Source organism: Bactrocera tryoni, chromosome 1 (assembly GCF_016617805.1).
Source record: "Bactrocera tryoni isolate S06 chromosome 1, CSIRO_BtryS06_freeze2, whole genome shotgun sequence".
NCBI classification, from domain to species: Eukaryota; Metazoa; Arthropoda; class Insecta; order Diptera; family Tephritidae; genus Bactrocera; species Bactrocera tryoni.
In genome coordinates this window covers 69,501,788-69,516,602 of record NC_052499.1, presented here as the reverse complement: position 1 = coordinate 69,516,602, position 14,815 = coordinate 69,501,788, and the positions used below count along the sequence as shown (strand labels likewise).

The window sequence follows — 14,815 nt, the reverse complement described above, 5'->3', positions numbered from 1 at the left end:
AATGCGTATGTGCAAGGCCCTTGTTAATTATGTGCAGGTGGATGTGTTTTTGCCCGCAATTACCATTTACTGCCACCGTGGTGGTAGTCGGAATTATTATCTCAGACAAGTAGTTTATATTCATTAGTTTGACAGCATTGCTAATTGCTTTCAGGCCAAATTGTTGTTGACAGTTTCGTAGCTGTGCATAAAAGGTGGAATTTAATTGAATTTTTTTATTTTATTTTATATCACAATAAAATATGTACTTTACATACGTTACTACTAAGTTTATTTCTGCAAATCGGCTGAAAGCAATCTTGCTATTGCTCAGCCTTCATAAATATAATTGCCTGATTAATCCATATTTGTTGCCAAATACCGGCGTAACATTGCATTTTACAATAATCGTCTAATTATTGTTTATAGAAAATCTTGCGACAGCGCTTTAAGTGAATGCTTTATTTGTGGTGACAGAGAGCACAAAAAACTCCCATAAGAAGCTAGTTTTGTGTTCAAATAAATACCCAAATTGCTTGTCAGGTAAAATTTACAAAATTTATTAATTTGAAGTCCAAAACAAGCCCCTTTTTGGTCTCCCACAGAGATGTGATAGAATATATTTGCCATACCAACAAACTTTTGAGCAAACATTTTTTAGTGTAGTCTTTAAAATCTTTGCGGTCTCCCTTGAAGTATTTCATTGTTAAGTGGGATGTCTCATTTTACTTTTGCAAACGTTTTTTCCAATCCTCGAAGCAGTTGTTAAAATTATTCAATTATAGCCTTCATTTCGCGTAGTGATTCATGTTTAATGTCTCCAAACTAGGGGAAGCAGTGACCTGATATAACCCATTTGTAATTCTCAGACATACATAATATATTTATCAGTGGGTGCTTCGACTCTTTTCTAATGACTTTTACATTATATTTGTCAATCACTAAACTGTGAATATGATGTGAAAAGTTAAAAGTTTTCCCATTCGCGTTGTCAAGCCAAAAAAGTATCATCTACTTACATATCCTACCCGTCACGCCGTAAAAAATTAAACTGAATGTATACTTACTAAATTAAATTAATACATATATTTAGTATTAGAATTTGTTCTTTAAGTATGTACATAATTCGCGCTCTTTCCTCGATTGAATGTTATTATATTTATTAAATAATATTTCTTAGCCATAGAAATGTGTATTATTTAGCAATTTAGTCTATTATTAATGTTCATAAAGATATGAACATGAAAGTTTTGTAACCTTAAGATAGAATTATATATACAAAATTATATTTTTGGCACAACTACATTAATACATAAAAATATACATGTAAACAATAAATTAAATAAAAAGTATATACAGTCCACTAAATGTCAAGTGCAATGGTAAGCAACAAAATTGTAATATGAGACTTGCTCATAAAAATGTGAAAATCATTGCACATAAAAGAAAACTCATAAATTAGAGTATACATAATACTAATATTAAAATACAAAATATACATACTCGAAATATTAATGCACACAAGCAATAGATAAGAAAGTAACAAGCGTGTGTACGTATGTGTATAAGTGCGTTAGATGCACTAAAATAATACATATTTACACATGTGTATGCACACTAAGCATACTCACATATACATATATACATAGTTAAGAAATTAGAATTAAGAAATGTATTGAGGGAAGAAATTTTAATAAAGAAAACCAGAGTCAAAAGTGAACTCTCACAGTACAGACTTAAGCAAAGACTGTCTTAATCTGTACAATTAATCTTTCAAAAAGTTTTATTCACACATATTCAGAGTTACGTATACGCTCCGCAGTACCGAATACCCACAAAGGCCTTGTATACTCGTTGCGCCAAAAAACAAAAATGACATTATTTCCATAACGGCAATAAAAATGTCACTTGCTACACTCACGTCCACGTATTCAGTGCAGAAAGAGTCCTACGTTCCTTATGGCTTGGTTGTTGAATCCGACTCATGCAACTTATAATCATTTTATCCCAATATACATATACAAATGAATATACGAACACAGGCAAATCAATGTATGTAATATACCCATAACGATTATTATTGAGTGAAAACACGTTCGCTTCAGATGACCATAATTATGATGACAATATCCTGGAACGTAAATTTTCATCGTTTTTAAGGCGCTTGCTAATTGCAATATCCAGTTTTATGTACACCGATCCGCCACCGATTCGTTTTACAGCTATTTATATGGAAATCTATTATGCATATGTGCCCATGCAGTTCGAAATCAATTGTCACATTTTTTACGATGCAGTGCGCACAAGCATATAGTTCAAAGTTGACTTAGAGACGAAATAGTTTTTCTCCCTTTGGCAGTTACCGCATTCATTGTTGCTGTACTACTGCTTATTTCTTCAACCCAACTTGCATTTGGTACACATACACACTTAACTGTCAGGTACTAAGCAAAAAATATAGATCGCGTTAAGCCGCAGCTGTCACGTTACTTAGCGGGTGAAGAATCAAGCGAGTTTCAGGTGGAAGTATGTAAGTACGTTGGGTAGCGTTTAGCCGAAAAGTCAGCCAACCGGTGCGTGCATTTTGAGTACTTAAATAATTGATGCTTTCATCCACTTCACATGTTGCATGCGACAATACGACACTCTAAGAGCAGACGGATAGCACGAGATGTGCCTATGTGCGAAAGTGTGCATTGAAGATATTTTGCGTGTTGGATTGAAATCTCCAACAGTGAAGTGTAAAATGAGGTAAATAATATTAAGTTGAAAGTAACATTGAAGACAATCTGAACTTCTGCAAATTATTGCAACATATCATTGTTGAAAATATTTCGCACATACATATCAGCACTTGTTATTACATTGGATTTGACATAAATCATTTTTTTATTTATATTATTTTACACAAAATATTTATTACTTTCTAAATTTCAATAATAATTCTTACATTCAAAGCTCAAAGGCACAAAGTTTAGCAGGACTATGTAACTAAATCAAGACTCGAGCAAAACCTGTGCTAAATCAGGTGCCGCAGCCTCCATTTAATCAAACCAGGAGTTTGCAAAACAACTTGGTTTTTGATATTCTAAAGTCAAAGGTACAACAAAAAAGCACGTGCCTGAAAGCAAGCACTTTCTTTTGAATGCGTTAAAAAAATCTGATCTACTTATTCTGCCAGTTTAGACTCTAAAGCGCTTTAACATATCGTGACGTAAAAGTTTTCGCTGCATTGCAGTGTCGCCACGTTGCAGGCTTGGTTTGCAACTGCATATGGCGAATTGCATACACTGAGCCCCAAACTATTTGTTGAAAGAATAAAACTCAGGTCAACACTGCAGCGCTAAATTGAAAAAGCTCATGTTTTTCAAGGCGAAACTTTCTACTGACTCGTTTTACATGTTTGCATGTGGTTGTATATCATTTTGCTTATGCATACTTTTTTCCTCTTGGATAGCGGAAAGTTTGATGCTAAAGAGCTAGCAAACACCTGCGCGTGTCGCTCGTGTTAGCCAATTCTGAAGCTCAAACACATACAGGGTAAACAGTTATAAAAAATAGTTAAAAGGTGAACAAACTGAATCTTAGGACTAACAATGACGTCAAGTTTCAAATATTCACTAGCGGACCGTTTTAAAAGTTATTCGGTGTATTCCAACCATCACACTTTAACTAAAAATAAATGTTTGGTGCAATTATTGCTTTATCTATTTCTTTTAACAAGCACAAATCAATTTGAAAATGTCACATTCTCCGCTGTAAATAAAAGTTTTAATGATATTTTTGTAACAATTCTCCTTTAAAATGTATTCAAGTGATTGATACATTCCTTGTTTCCTATACGACATGGTGCTCTATATGAGTTCATACGTTTGATGCAGAAATTGTATACTTTTAAAGAAATATTTTTATGAAAAAAAAAAATCATCAAAACCTTCTTGGTGTTTGATTAGCACTTTCTTAAAGTTTAACCTGAGCCCAGCATATTGATAAAGTCCAATATAGTGCTAGGTGCTAGTGAGGCGATGTGATCCCTACTTGGAAACATGGATCCAAGGGCCTTTATTCGGCGTCTTCAGACTATTATAGAGTCAAATGGCAGGTGTTCTAGAGTTTCAGGCTTCCTGCCGCAGAACCGGAAGTTCGCACAAGAAGTGGGCCTATGTTGCATAAGTGCTTCTTCAGCCTGCAGTGGCCAGTGACCACTATGGTCATATACAATTTAATCTAAATGCGAACAGATTCAAAGGGCATTAAACAAGGGACGCAATCTAAACAATTGTGTCAATTTTTTCATGTTGACCTTATTAGAAACGCACAGTCTTTTATAAGGTTCTTTACACATATTTCCAGTGGGGAATGGCTTCAAGCAAATTATGAACTCAATCTAAGCAAAAAGGCGTATCTCCTAAAGGTAAATTCATATTTCTAGTAAACTGACTACAAAACGAGCTTTATGAAAAAACAGAAAAAAGCATACTATTATTAAAGCAAATGTTCACTTTACAGTTAGAAGATAATATTACACAGTAAACTATAGAAGAATAGCAAAAAGTTGGCTATAAGTAAGTCGAAGAGAAAACAAATGGGTATACAGACTTAAGAAGGTAGAAGATAAGAAAATATAGAGGTAGAAGAAAAGAATGTGCTATTTGCTACAGAATTATAAAGACATATTATTGTGTGAAGCATTGTTGACTTAAGAAACGTCGTCTTGGTGATTTTGTCAGTAGCGTTCATTTAACGTCAAATGTAAAAGTGCATAATGAAAGTAAAGAAAAACTACTGAAGGTGAAATGAGGAGTGCATAACGAACAAGCGTTTAAGTATTATTTAAGACAAAAACTAAAATCCATGAGCGATATGTGAGATTTGTAAAATTTTTGGAATTACACCCGATACAACAAAAATAAAATAAAATTTTAACTTTTATATATTATATATTGATTTTCACTAAAGGCAAGTGCTTAATAATGCACAAGAGGCTTGAATTGGTAAGTAATAAACAATTTCTTTCCGCGATAGTTTATTCTTTAAATTGAGCATTGCAGCAGTAAATACCCAATAAAAATGACTAGCTTTATTCAAACTCAAAAAACGAATTACAATCAGAAAATTTAAACACAGCCATCAAACATTTGAGTTTCCCTTCCGTCCGTCTGCTAATCAAATAAATCTGAAACATGCACAATTAAAGATAAATGTCACGTATACGCAACGTATGCCAAGCAGACCATGTAACTTGTTTCCGCATGGATAATTGCAGGCAGAGACAGCGAAGAAATGAGCTTCTCTTACGGGCGGTATGTGTATTTTTATGTGTAGCTCTGTGTAAGTATTTAGTTAAGTGTTTATGTTTAAATAAAGTTTTACTTCGCTGGATTTGCTTAGCGCAAACAATAATTAGGCAGCAAATAAACATTTATTTGCATTAAATGCTTCCGCAACATGCAGTTGCGTGTTCTTATACTGACATATACGTAAAAACAAGCTCATTGCTGCTTCTAATATCGCTTTTTCACTTCTTTAGTTTAATAACTACTTAGCTGTTTGAGTTACCACACGAAGGAGAAACTTTTCTGCAAGTTGAATTAGTGATGACTTCATGCCTTTTTCGTTTATTTGAACGAATTTACAAAGACTCAGTTTATTTTTGGAAGCGTGTATTTTTTAGACTTCAATACAAGTATAAATCTTTCCGTGCAATAATTCTGGCGTGTTTGCAGAGAAAGGCCTAGCATGAACCGGCGAATTCGTAAGAGAGCAACTGAAAAGACCTGATTTTATTGAGACGTTAGCCGCGCGCTATTGTCTCTTACTTTTATTAAAAAATATTTGCATAGACATGACAGCACGTAGAAAGACATAGTTTTGCTTTCAGAGTGGACATCTCACTTTAGTATTTGTACTTTTACCTCAAATCTCAAACCTAAGCATCTTGATGTTAATATTAGTTTAATTTTATTGAGTTCTAAATAATTTAGAAACGTTTGTATGAGTTAATAATGAGTATTCAATATATTTACTATGTAATATATATGCATATGTGATTTTATATTTCCCACATCTTTAAATTGAAATCAAATAATGAGTTCAAATAGCTTATCAAGTTATTTCCAAATAAATATATATTTTTGTGTTTGTCTGCAATGTTTTCACCATCGCTGCGCTCGCCAAATTTTACTTGTACTCCTGGGTGCTCACAGCCGACGCGGTGCTGTCTTGTCTGCTTCTGCATTAAATTAAAAGTTGCAAATTACTGCTGCATTCTAGTTTATGCGAGATTTCGAACATACCAAGTTGTTCATTATTTGGCTGAGTTAAGAAATTCGCTTTAGATTTCAACTTTCTCATATTAAACCTCGTTACTTGGTGATTAAATTAACCAATTTAAGTGTTTGTTTTGCGTCTTTAAAAAAAAAAATACACGACTTTTTGTTGAAACCATTTATAAGTTTCATCATGGGTAGAAAAATCCTTCAGGATATTGTTATACGGATTAAAGTTAGATAAGGAAGCAGGAAGGAAGTAACCCAACACACTTCCGAAACTGTTCAGATATGTATATGTACTATATATCATCAAAATCAAAGTGTAACAATCTGATGGGAGCTGAATTAAAACCAATACAAAAATACATGAAATCGCATTATAATATGAAGAACTGTTAGCGCAAGCAAAAATTACTGCTTCACTGTTTTTAGTTTTTCAAACGAAATATCGCATGATTTCACAATGTGAGGTGGCAGCATGACCTAAAGTCTATTGTGACTTCTCCTCTGCCGCACAGACTCACAAAGGCTTAGCTCTCTGATAAACTCCAGGATCCAACTCGAAACTACTTCGGACTACTTCGGCTGACGACAAATTGCTCCCGCTGCGTGCAAGTAATTGAAACCTAATCGCACATAGAATTACAACAATTGGAATGCGTCACTCGCGTCGCCATAATGGATTCTCAGCTTGACACATGCTAATGATAATGATAATTTGTTTCTATATGCATTATGAATTTGTGTCAGTGAGTTAAAGAATGACACCTTGAAAGCAAGTTGAACGTAGCATATCTCCGAATAGTTGGCGTTGCAATGCTGTGTTACCAACATAGATTACAAAGTACCACAGAATTTTATACGGTTGCCCAGAGTTCTTCGTTCTCTATTTTAACACTTGACGGTGTGGGTGTCTTCACAAACTAAAGAAAAGTCACATGACGAATTTTTGAACATCTCGTATCTTAGCATTAGCAGTATTTTTAGGCTGATAAACCCACTTGGCGGGCGTAAGAAATAGAAATATGAAACTTGCTTAAAAATTATTTCGAAAAATTTAATCTAGAAATACAAAATAGAATCCTATTTCACATTAAAATCTATGGCGGCTCATTGTAATAATTTGAAAAAACCCACTCATACACCTATTTTATGGCTCCGATCATTCTTTCTAACTCTGAAAGTACACTGACTCAGCATTAGTGCTTTGTGGCACGCACTATGTGCAACTTGCAGCATGGATTTGGATCATTCGTAACTAAGTGGACACAATGGTGCATTGTACGTGTTGTGTCAAAATCTATCGAAATGCCACATACTGGCCATGTTCTGATTTATATTAGCTCGAGTTCAAACAGGCAAGGCTCACAGAGAAACTAAATATTTGCCAATGTGCCACAAGTATATAACAAAAATGTCATAACTTGTTTAAAAATAGTCATCCCACAACTAACCACATTTCTCCATTGTTTTTGCACCATAAACAGCGACGCTTTCCACTGAAACTTTTGATATTAAGTTACTATTTTGTATTTGGTATGAAAAATAAAAACAATACATTTTTATTCTTAACTGTATTATTCACAAAAAATTAATTATATCACACATTTAATTTATGTTGCAGAACTCATTTGCAAACAACAAAAATATGTCAACAATTGCAGATTTCTTGGTAAATTATATAGTAGTGACATTTTTATTAGCCTCAAAGTACCACTTGCAAATAATTTGAATACTTAAAGCAAAAGTAATTCCCTTAAAGCTTCAGTAGAATCTCTACCTCAACAATTCTGCCCACAACAGCCGGAGGTAGCAGGGATGGGCGTTGCTCAATGTGTAATTTAACCTGTATATGGTTAACACTTTATGACCAAACCCGCACACCTTCGTTTACACTTAACACATTGCCAATTTATTTACATAAAAGCTAGTATATGTGTGGGTACTTTATAAGCGAATATATACCTTAGACATTTACCTTTTTCAAAGTAATGTAGAAGTGTATGAAATAACTTCTTTGTGACCTGTGACAAACATTTTTGTCAAATTGACAATAAATGCTCGCTATTGCCAACAAAACTGTGTAAGTATATTTGTATATGACCCAGCAAATAGTTAGCCACAATGTTTAGACAGCAAATTTAACTTGTACACTGTGCAAAATTAGTGTGAAAATGCTTTAACTACGTATTTAATTTAATTTTCTTTTGAGGTTTCCTGCAAATAGTTATGTCGGATACCGAAAAATACAAATCATATCCATGTGATTATATACTATTTATACGGGTTGTTATTATCCGCAATATGTGGGCTGAGAGCTCACGCAATGTGAAACAAAAGCAGCAGCATTGCAATAAGCGATTATACACACCTACTTATTTCCATAGTCAGCATCATTTGCAGCCGCCAGCACCATATTGCATGCTAAATGAATATTATCTTGGTTCATTATTTTTAATTATTATTTTATTGCGGCAAATGGTTAGTGAAACCGGAAAGGCTGAGTAATTCACGAATAACATTGAGTTAATATAAAAAAAATGGACTGTTTATTGAAATGGCGTGACTCAAATTAACGCTTAGAAGGCATAGGGAAATTCCACTCAAGGAGAAAACTTTGTAAGCGAAAAATCTCGAACAACTGAGCACACATAAGCCAAAATTATATTTGGATTATAGCAATGTCCACAAAGTACTTATTTATTGAATAATTTTATCCTTTTATTGCTGTGGCCGCAGGCTCTTTTTCTATTAAACACCTTAAAATAAATTTTCCTACAATTAATAAAAATAAAAGTTGTGGTGATTGCCGATCATTAAGCGCAGCAATTTTTTGCTGCTGTTGAGGTAGTGCAGCATAAAGCCCAGAGAGACTAAAACGAACATACATACATAAATACTGGAATGTATACGACGAACGAGCAATCGTAAATTGTGCACTGATTGTGCGATAGTTAACAAAAAATTGTGTACTATATATATTGATGCTTTTGCCAGTTGAGAGGTGAATTGCTTTTTGTACTCGAAGCCCGCAGCTAAGTAAATGGAGAAAAATAAGTTTTTTGGGGCAATTTGTACTTTTAGTATGTTACTTTTTAAATAAAATATTCAATAATTTAAAGTGCTCCTGGTATTTAAGTATGTGAACATGATTAATTAAGTAATATTAAAATAATAAGTACTCATTGTATGGATCACCGTCTGCAAATGTCCGTGCAGCCAATGCATGGCACCTGCTCATAATTGTTTTGGTAAACATGACATGACAGATTTTTTGATATAGAGTATGTAATTAAGGGCTTAGTATTCGAGTATAGACTCGTGTATCGAATTGTTGTGGAAAAATTATTAGATCTGAAAAATATTGTGGCAAATAATTAGATTGCATGTTGTTGCAATTTTTTAAGGATATTGTAAATAGTGGCCCACTTTAACTAAGAACTATAATTATTTTTATTTTTTTCTCTTTATGGAATAAGCCATAAATTAAATACCTGTAAAATAAGTGTACTACTATGGGGTCACTCACTAAGTAATTTCATTTGATGAAGCAGCTGCTTTTTCGTTGTATAGCATTAATCGAATGTTCATTGTACTATATATTCTTAAGAAAATGATGTATTATGTGAAAGGAGCCAAAATTGAACATGGCGATTAGATAGAATAAAATACTGGATATATGAGAGACGTTTTTCGATCGCACTCAATATGGTATACTAAATAATACAAGCACACTGACGTTGGCGGTCGCAATATTTTTGCTTAATTTTTTATTAATCGCCAGCAGAAAGCTTAATAAAAAGTTGTCTTTATTTTTTTGTTTTACTATTTGTGAAAATTCATTATACTAATTGAGAACCATTAAATTGGCTTTTATGCGAATGCCACACGTACATATAGTACAATACATATTTATGAGTTTGTCCAGTAATTGGGCTGGCGTTAATTAAAATGGTTCTGGGTGTATGCATTTGACACGGAAATGCTAATTTGCACAAAGTGCAAATAATAATTAAATTAAATGCGAAAACAAGGTCAATAGCGTAGCACTGTGTGTGTATATAAAAATCTATATGTGATAATTGTCGAGGCATATACTATTATTGTTTTGACTTTACCGCCTCATTCGTTTACATTGTTTTACCTGTCATTATCCGAACTACTAAAACTTTACTTGATAGTGGGGTTTCAATAATTTTATGGTGAAATTTATTTCAATTATAGTGTGTAATATGAGAGCTTTGTTTGGGCATGGGGTGGCCAAGCTTAAGCCAAACAGTGGAAAACTTTTTCAAATCGACAGTACTTTATGGCGTCATTTGGTTTACGTCCTGTTATTGTACCGATTTAAGTTCACAAAAACAGATTTACTTTTATTAGATATAAAATTCTCGAGGATTTTGGTTAAATACTTACTACTTGTTGGTTTCCCCATATGAAAATTTGTTATTTGGCAAATACCAAGAAAATTGTTATTTTTCATCAACTAGAAGCATTCGCTTTAGTGAATCGGACTGTTTCTTTAAAGTAAAATTGTTCTTCCTCACCTTTACTGCCAGTACTTTTACGGATTTTTTTGACCACGAGAGAGGCAAAATATGAGAGGCAGTGTTCACTAATATCCTTAACAATTAATGTGAATCAATAAGTAATGCAAATAAAGGAATCAAATTGTCACATGTGAGTGCTAATAAGGAAGACTAGGAGTACATACCTTAGTCAGCTGGAATAAAGAAGGAATTGAAATCAAGTATAAACGAAAATTTCTCTTAGCTTGAAAATTTAATGCAATCAGTTGAAAGAGTTGTACGTTGAAGTACTGTAAGAAACGATCAAACAGACACTGGAAAAAGTGTAAGTAGATAATACGTGTGCAAACTACTGCAGACTGTAGGTAATACATTTAAACAAGTCCTGTTAGCTTTGTCACGTATGTATGTATGTTTTATATAATACTTGTATTTACTCCCTATAGAAAAAAGTAAAACACATAAGACATAACCAAAGCAAGGTGTACACGTTCAGCAATGACTTTGTTTTCCTCCTTCCACCATTTGTTGAAATTGAAACTGGTTGATATTTATTTTAAATCTGTGACACCTTACGTGAAGCCATGTTGCACAACCCCAAACAACTATGTGAGTCGTAAAATTTATATATGCAAGAATGGTTCTTGTAGCTCCCATAGTTTAGGAGGCTCGTACTTTAAACTTATTAGAGGGCAGAAACACGCCCAGTTTTTCAAAACTTTCAGCGCACAGGAGACATTTATGAGTGCAATCTCCTACGCCCAATTAATAGCTTTTCAATTTCTACTGCTTTTCACAAGTTGTCCAGCCGGAATGAGTCAAAATAACATCATTTTGTGCCAGATCAACCGATGCATGCAAACTCGCATTGTCTGGATAAAGCAACTTTGTTCTGTTAACGTTTTATAAATTTCACCAAACATTTTGTGGGGAATGGTTTTACATCATTATAAATAACCGCTCTTCCTTAACTTAACACCTAAAGACGAATACTTAAACTCTTTCAAAAAGCAATTACTCGGAGCACTGAACAACAAAGCTTCTTTATTGTAAATCGGGAACTGTAACATTACTGTACATACAGCAATTTGTTGGAAATTATCAATTTTAATAAATACTTCTCTTCTTGAAAAAGAAGTTTACATTTTTTTGGGATAACTAGATAGTCATTTGACATTTTGGCAATTGTTATAATATTATTTGGAGTTATCGGCAGCGATCTCTATCATAAGTTACACAGTTAAACATTTTCAATTAAGATCAAACGGCTTAACTATAGAATAGAAATATGCCTTTGCGAAAAGCATCTATACCATTTACAATATATGGCGTTTTATTCAAATTTTAAAAATTTAACAAAAAACTTTCAAGTACTTCTACAGTTTTGTTATTCCCTGCAGTTAAATACGTTTTCATACTTTAGGTATATTTCTACGAATTTTTTTAAAGCATAACTTTCCGTCACATTATCACAGTTTGATTTTTCTTTTGGAGCGGGATCACGAGCATTTGACGCTGAACCCTTTTCACAGATAACATGCGCTTGTCCTTTATAGCAACTATTATCGTTCATTGTAAAGCTATCACCTTTTAACACAACGTGTACACAATCCTCCGCATTTTCCGCATTGTTTGGTTCTGGTCCTTCGCCCAGAATGTATAGAGCATTGGACGTCCCCTATTCAGGGACATGTATTGTCCTTCTACCGACAAATCGTTGCTACTTGTCCAAGCTTCCATATAATTTAACTTTTTTACATTCTTTAAGTAAGAAAATAAAGCATCCTTTTCAGCCAACGATTCAATCGTCAGCAACTCACTGTCCTGAGAACGGCAAAAATGAGCAGCTGCGAACCAATTCAACTACAAAGGAAAGACAATGTGAATAAAATTGTTATATCTGTGAGGTGTTTCTGTTTGTGTACCTCTGAGTCTTTAAACACCACTAAGTAATACTTGCTACCAATTTTAATGAACGGGTCTTTACCTGTATCTTACAAATAATAATAATAGTTTAAGAAATTAATTAATAGAATTTGTATCACCTTTTTGAACCGATGTTTTACCTGCAGTATATACGGAGGAGTTCATCAAAAGAAATAGCAAAAAAACGTATTGTGCTCGATCCATCATTAAAACGTTGCGTTTATGTTCAGGTGTGGGCGCGTCCAGTTGATGCTGATGTAAAACATCAAATGAATTTATTGCAAATTTTATAGATAATAATTTTAATAATAATTAGCTATATATATTACATACACGTAGAGTGTTTACCCAGTAGCGAATTCAATCAAATACTTTACCCTCACTCACAAATCATAAGAAACGTAGGCACAAGCCGTATTTTTCTCTCACAAGCGATAATCATAATTACAAGGCGATATCAATTTAGAAAACAGTTTGATTGTAGTCAAAGATATCTGTGTATTTGCATTTTTGCCCACCAGTATAATACGTCACTGAGTATTTGTGCAATATTCACGTTAGACCCACCGATAAGGGTCAATCGCTTATCGCAGTTCGTGGAGGGATTAAACAAAATTATTGCAAAGTATAAGTAAGTAAAGTATATAAGTAAGTATCTTTTCTAATAATCTGTGCATTTCGTAAATCTTCTGAATTATATTGCCTAACAGCGAGTAATATGTTATCCATTGAGTTATATGCTATACATTTTTACCCGAAACATGGTATAGTAAGTTTGCCACGATATTTGTGACACCCAGAAGGAAGCGTCAGAGATTCTATAAAATACATATATGAAATATCAGCGTGACCAGTTGAGATGATTTAACCATGTCTGTCTGTCGGTATGATTCAGTCCCCTAGTTTTCGAAACATTTTGTGACCATCATCTCTCACAGAGAAGTTGCTTTATCGGAACCGCTGTTATATATAACATTTAGCTGACGTACCGACTGAATGATAGAAATAAGGTTATTTATTTGACGCTATAACGTCACGAAAGTTGGCAGAGATTATTGCCTAAAACATTGGTGCTGGCAGCTATATATAGATTGAACCACTATAGCATATAGCTGCCATAAATACTGTACAATTGGAATCAAGTTCTTCTAAGGGACCTTGTTTACTTGTGAATGGTATTATTGCTTCCGAACAACCACAGTTAAGATTTTTACTTCTCTCTCTGTTAAATCAGCAACACACACAAATATTCACATTCGCTATTAACAGTGCTTCGAAGTATACCCTTAGTACATATTTTTAACACCACGTTCTAAATTTTTTTATTTTTGTACCTTTATTTCGAAAATATATATTACTATCAAGTACACTCTTCTATAAACCTTAAAGTGAGGCATACAAAACACCTGTCACCGGAGGCAAGAAAAAAATATATTCCATTACTTTGGTGAGCCTACGTAGATAAGTACATACAAGTAAAAGTGTATGAAATACGAGGGCTGTCTGATAAATAACCGACCTCAACGTGAAGCTAGCGGCACATCTGAAAAAAAGTTTCTATTTCAAATTGTGCATATTATAATAGCTACTCGCCAAAATTTCAGAGATTTATCTTGCGCAATTATCTGTTGACAGTCGTTTTTGTGAGTATATTTCGGTGATTTCCCCAAAATGGAAAAAATTGAATATCGAGCTGTAATTAAAGTTTTATTTTTGAAAGGCAATACCCCTTCACAAATCAAAGATGAGTTGGACCCTGTGTATGGTGCCTCTGCACCATCGTTTACCACCGTAAAATTTTGGGCAGCTGAATTTAAACGTGGTCGCAGGAGCTTGGAAGATGATGAACGTCCTGGGCGTCCAAAAACTGTAACCACTAACGATAACATCGCTAAAGTTCATCAATTGGTACTAGACGACCGCCGGATTAAAGTTAGGGAAATAGCTGAGATTATGAAGATATCAAAAGAACGTGTTTGTCACATATTAAACCAAAATTTGGGCATGAGAAAGCTGTCCGCGCGTTGGGTGCTGCGTTTGCTTACGCTAGACCACAAACGTGCGCGCATGAACATTTCCAGCGCTCTATTTGGAAGGGTTGCAGAGATG

General features: G+C 33.9%; 1 protein-coding gene across 1 annotated transcript; it reads right to left on the bottom strand.

The window, feature by feature from the left end:
* Positions 1-12,113: 12,113 nt before the first annotated feature.
* LOC120775291 (C-type lectin 37Da-like) lies at positions 12,114-14,595 on the bottom strand. The gene is given in 5 exon segments (XM_040105450.1): positions 12,114-12,419; positions 12,422-12,643; positions 12,706-12,773; positions 12,847-12,958; positions 14,434-14,595. Coding segments are annotated over 5 exon segments (816 nt in total). The 3' UTR covers positions 12,114-12,167.
* Between the last annotated feature and the right edge of the window lie 220 nt (positions 14,596-14,815).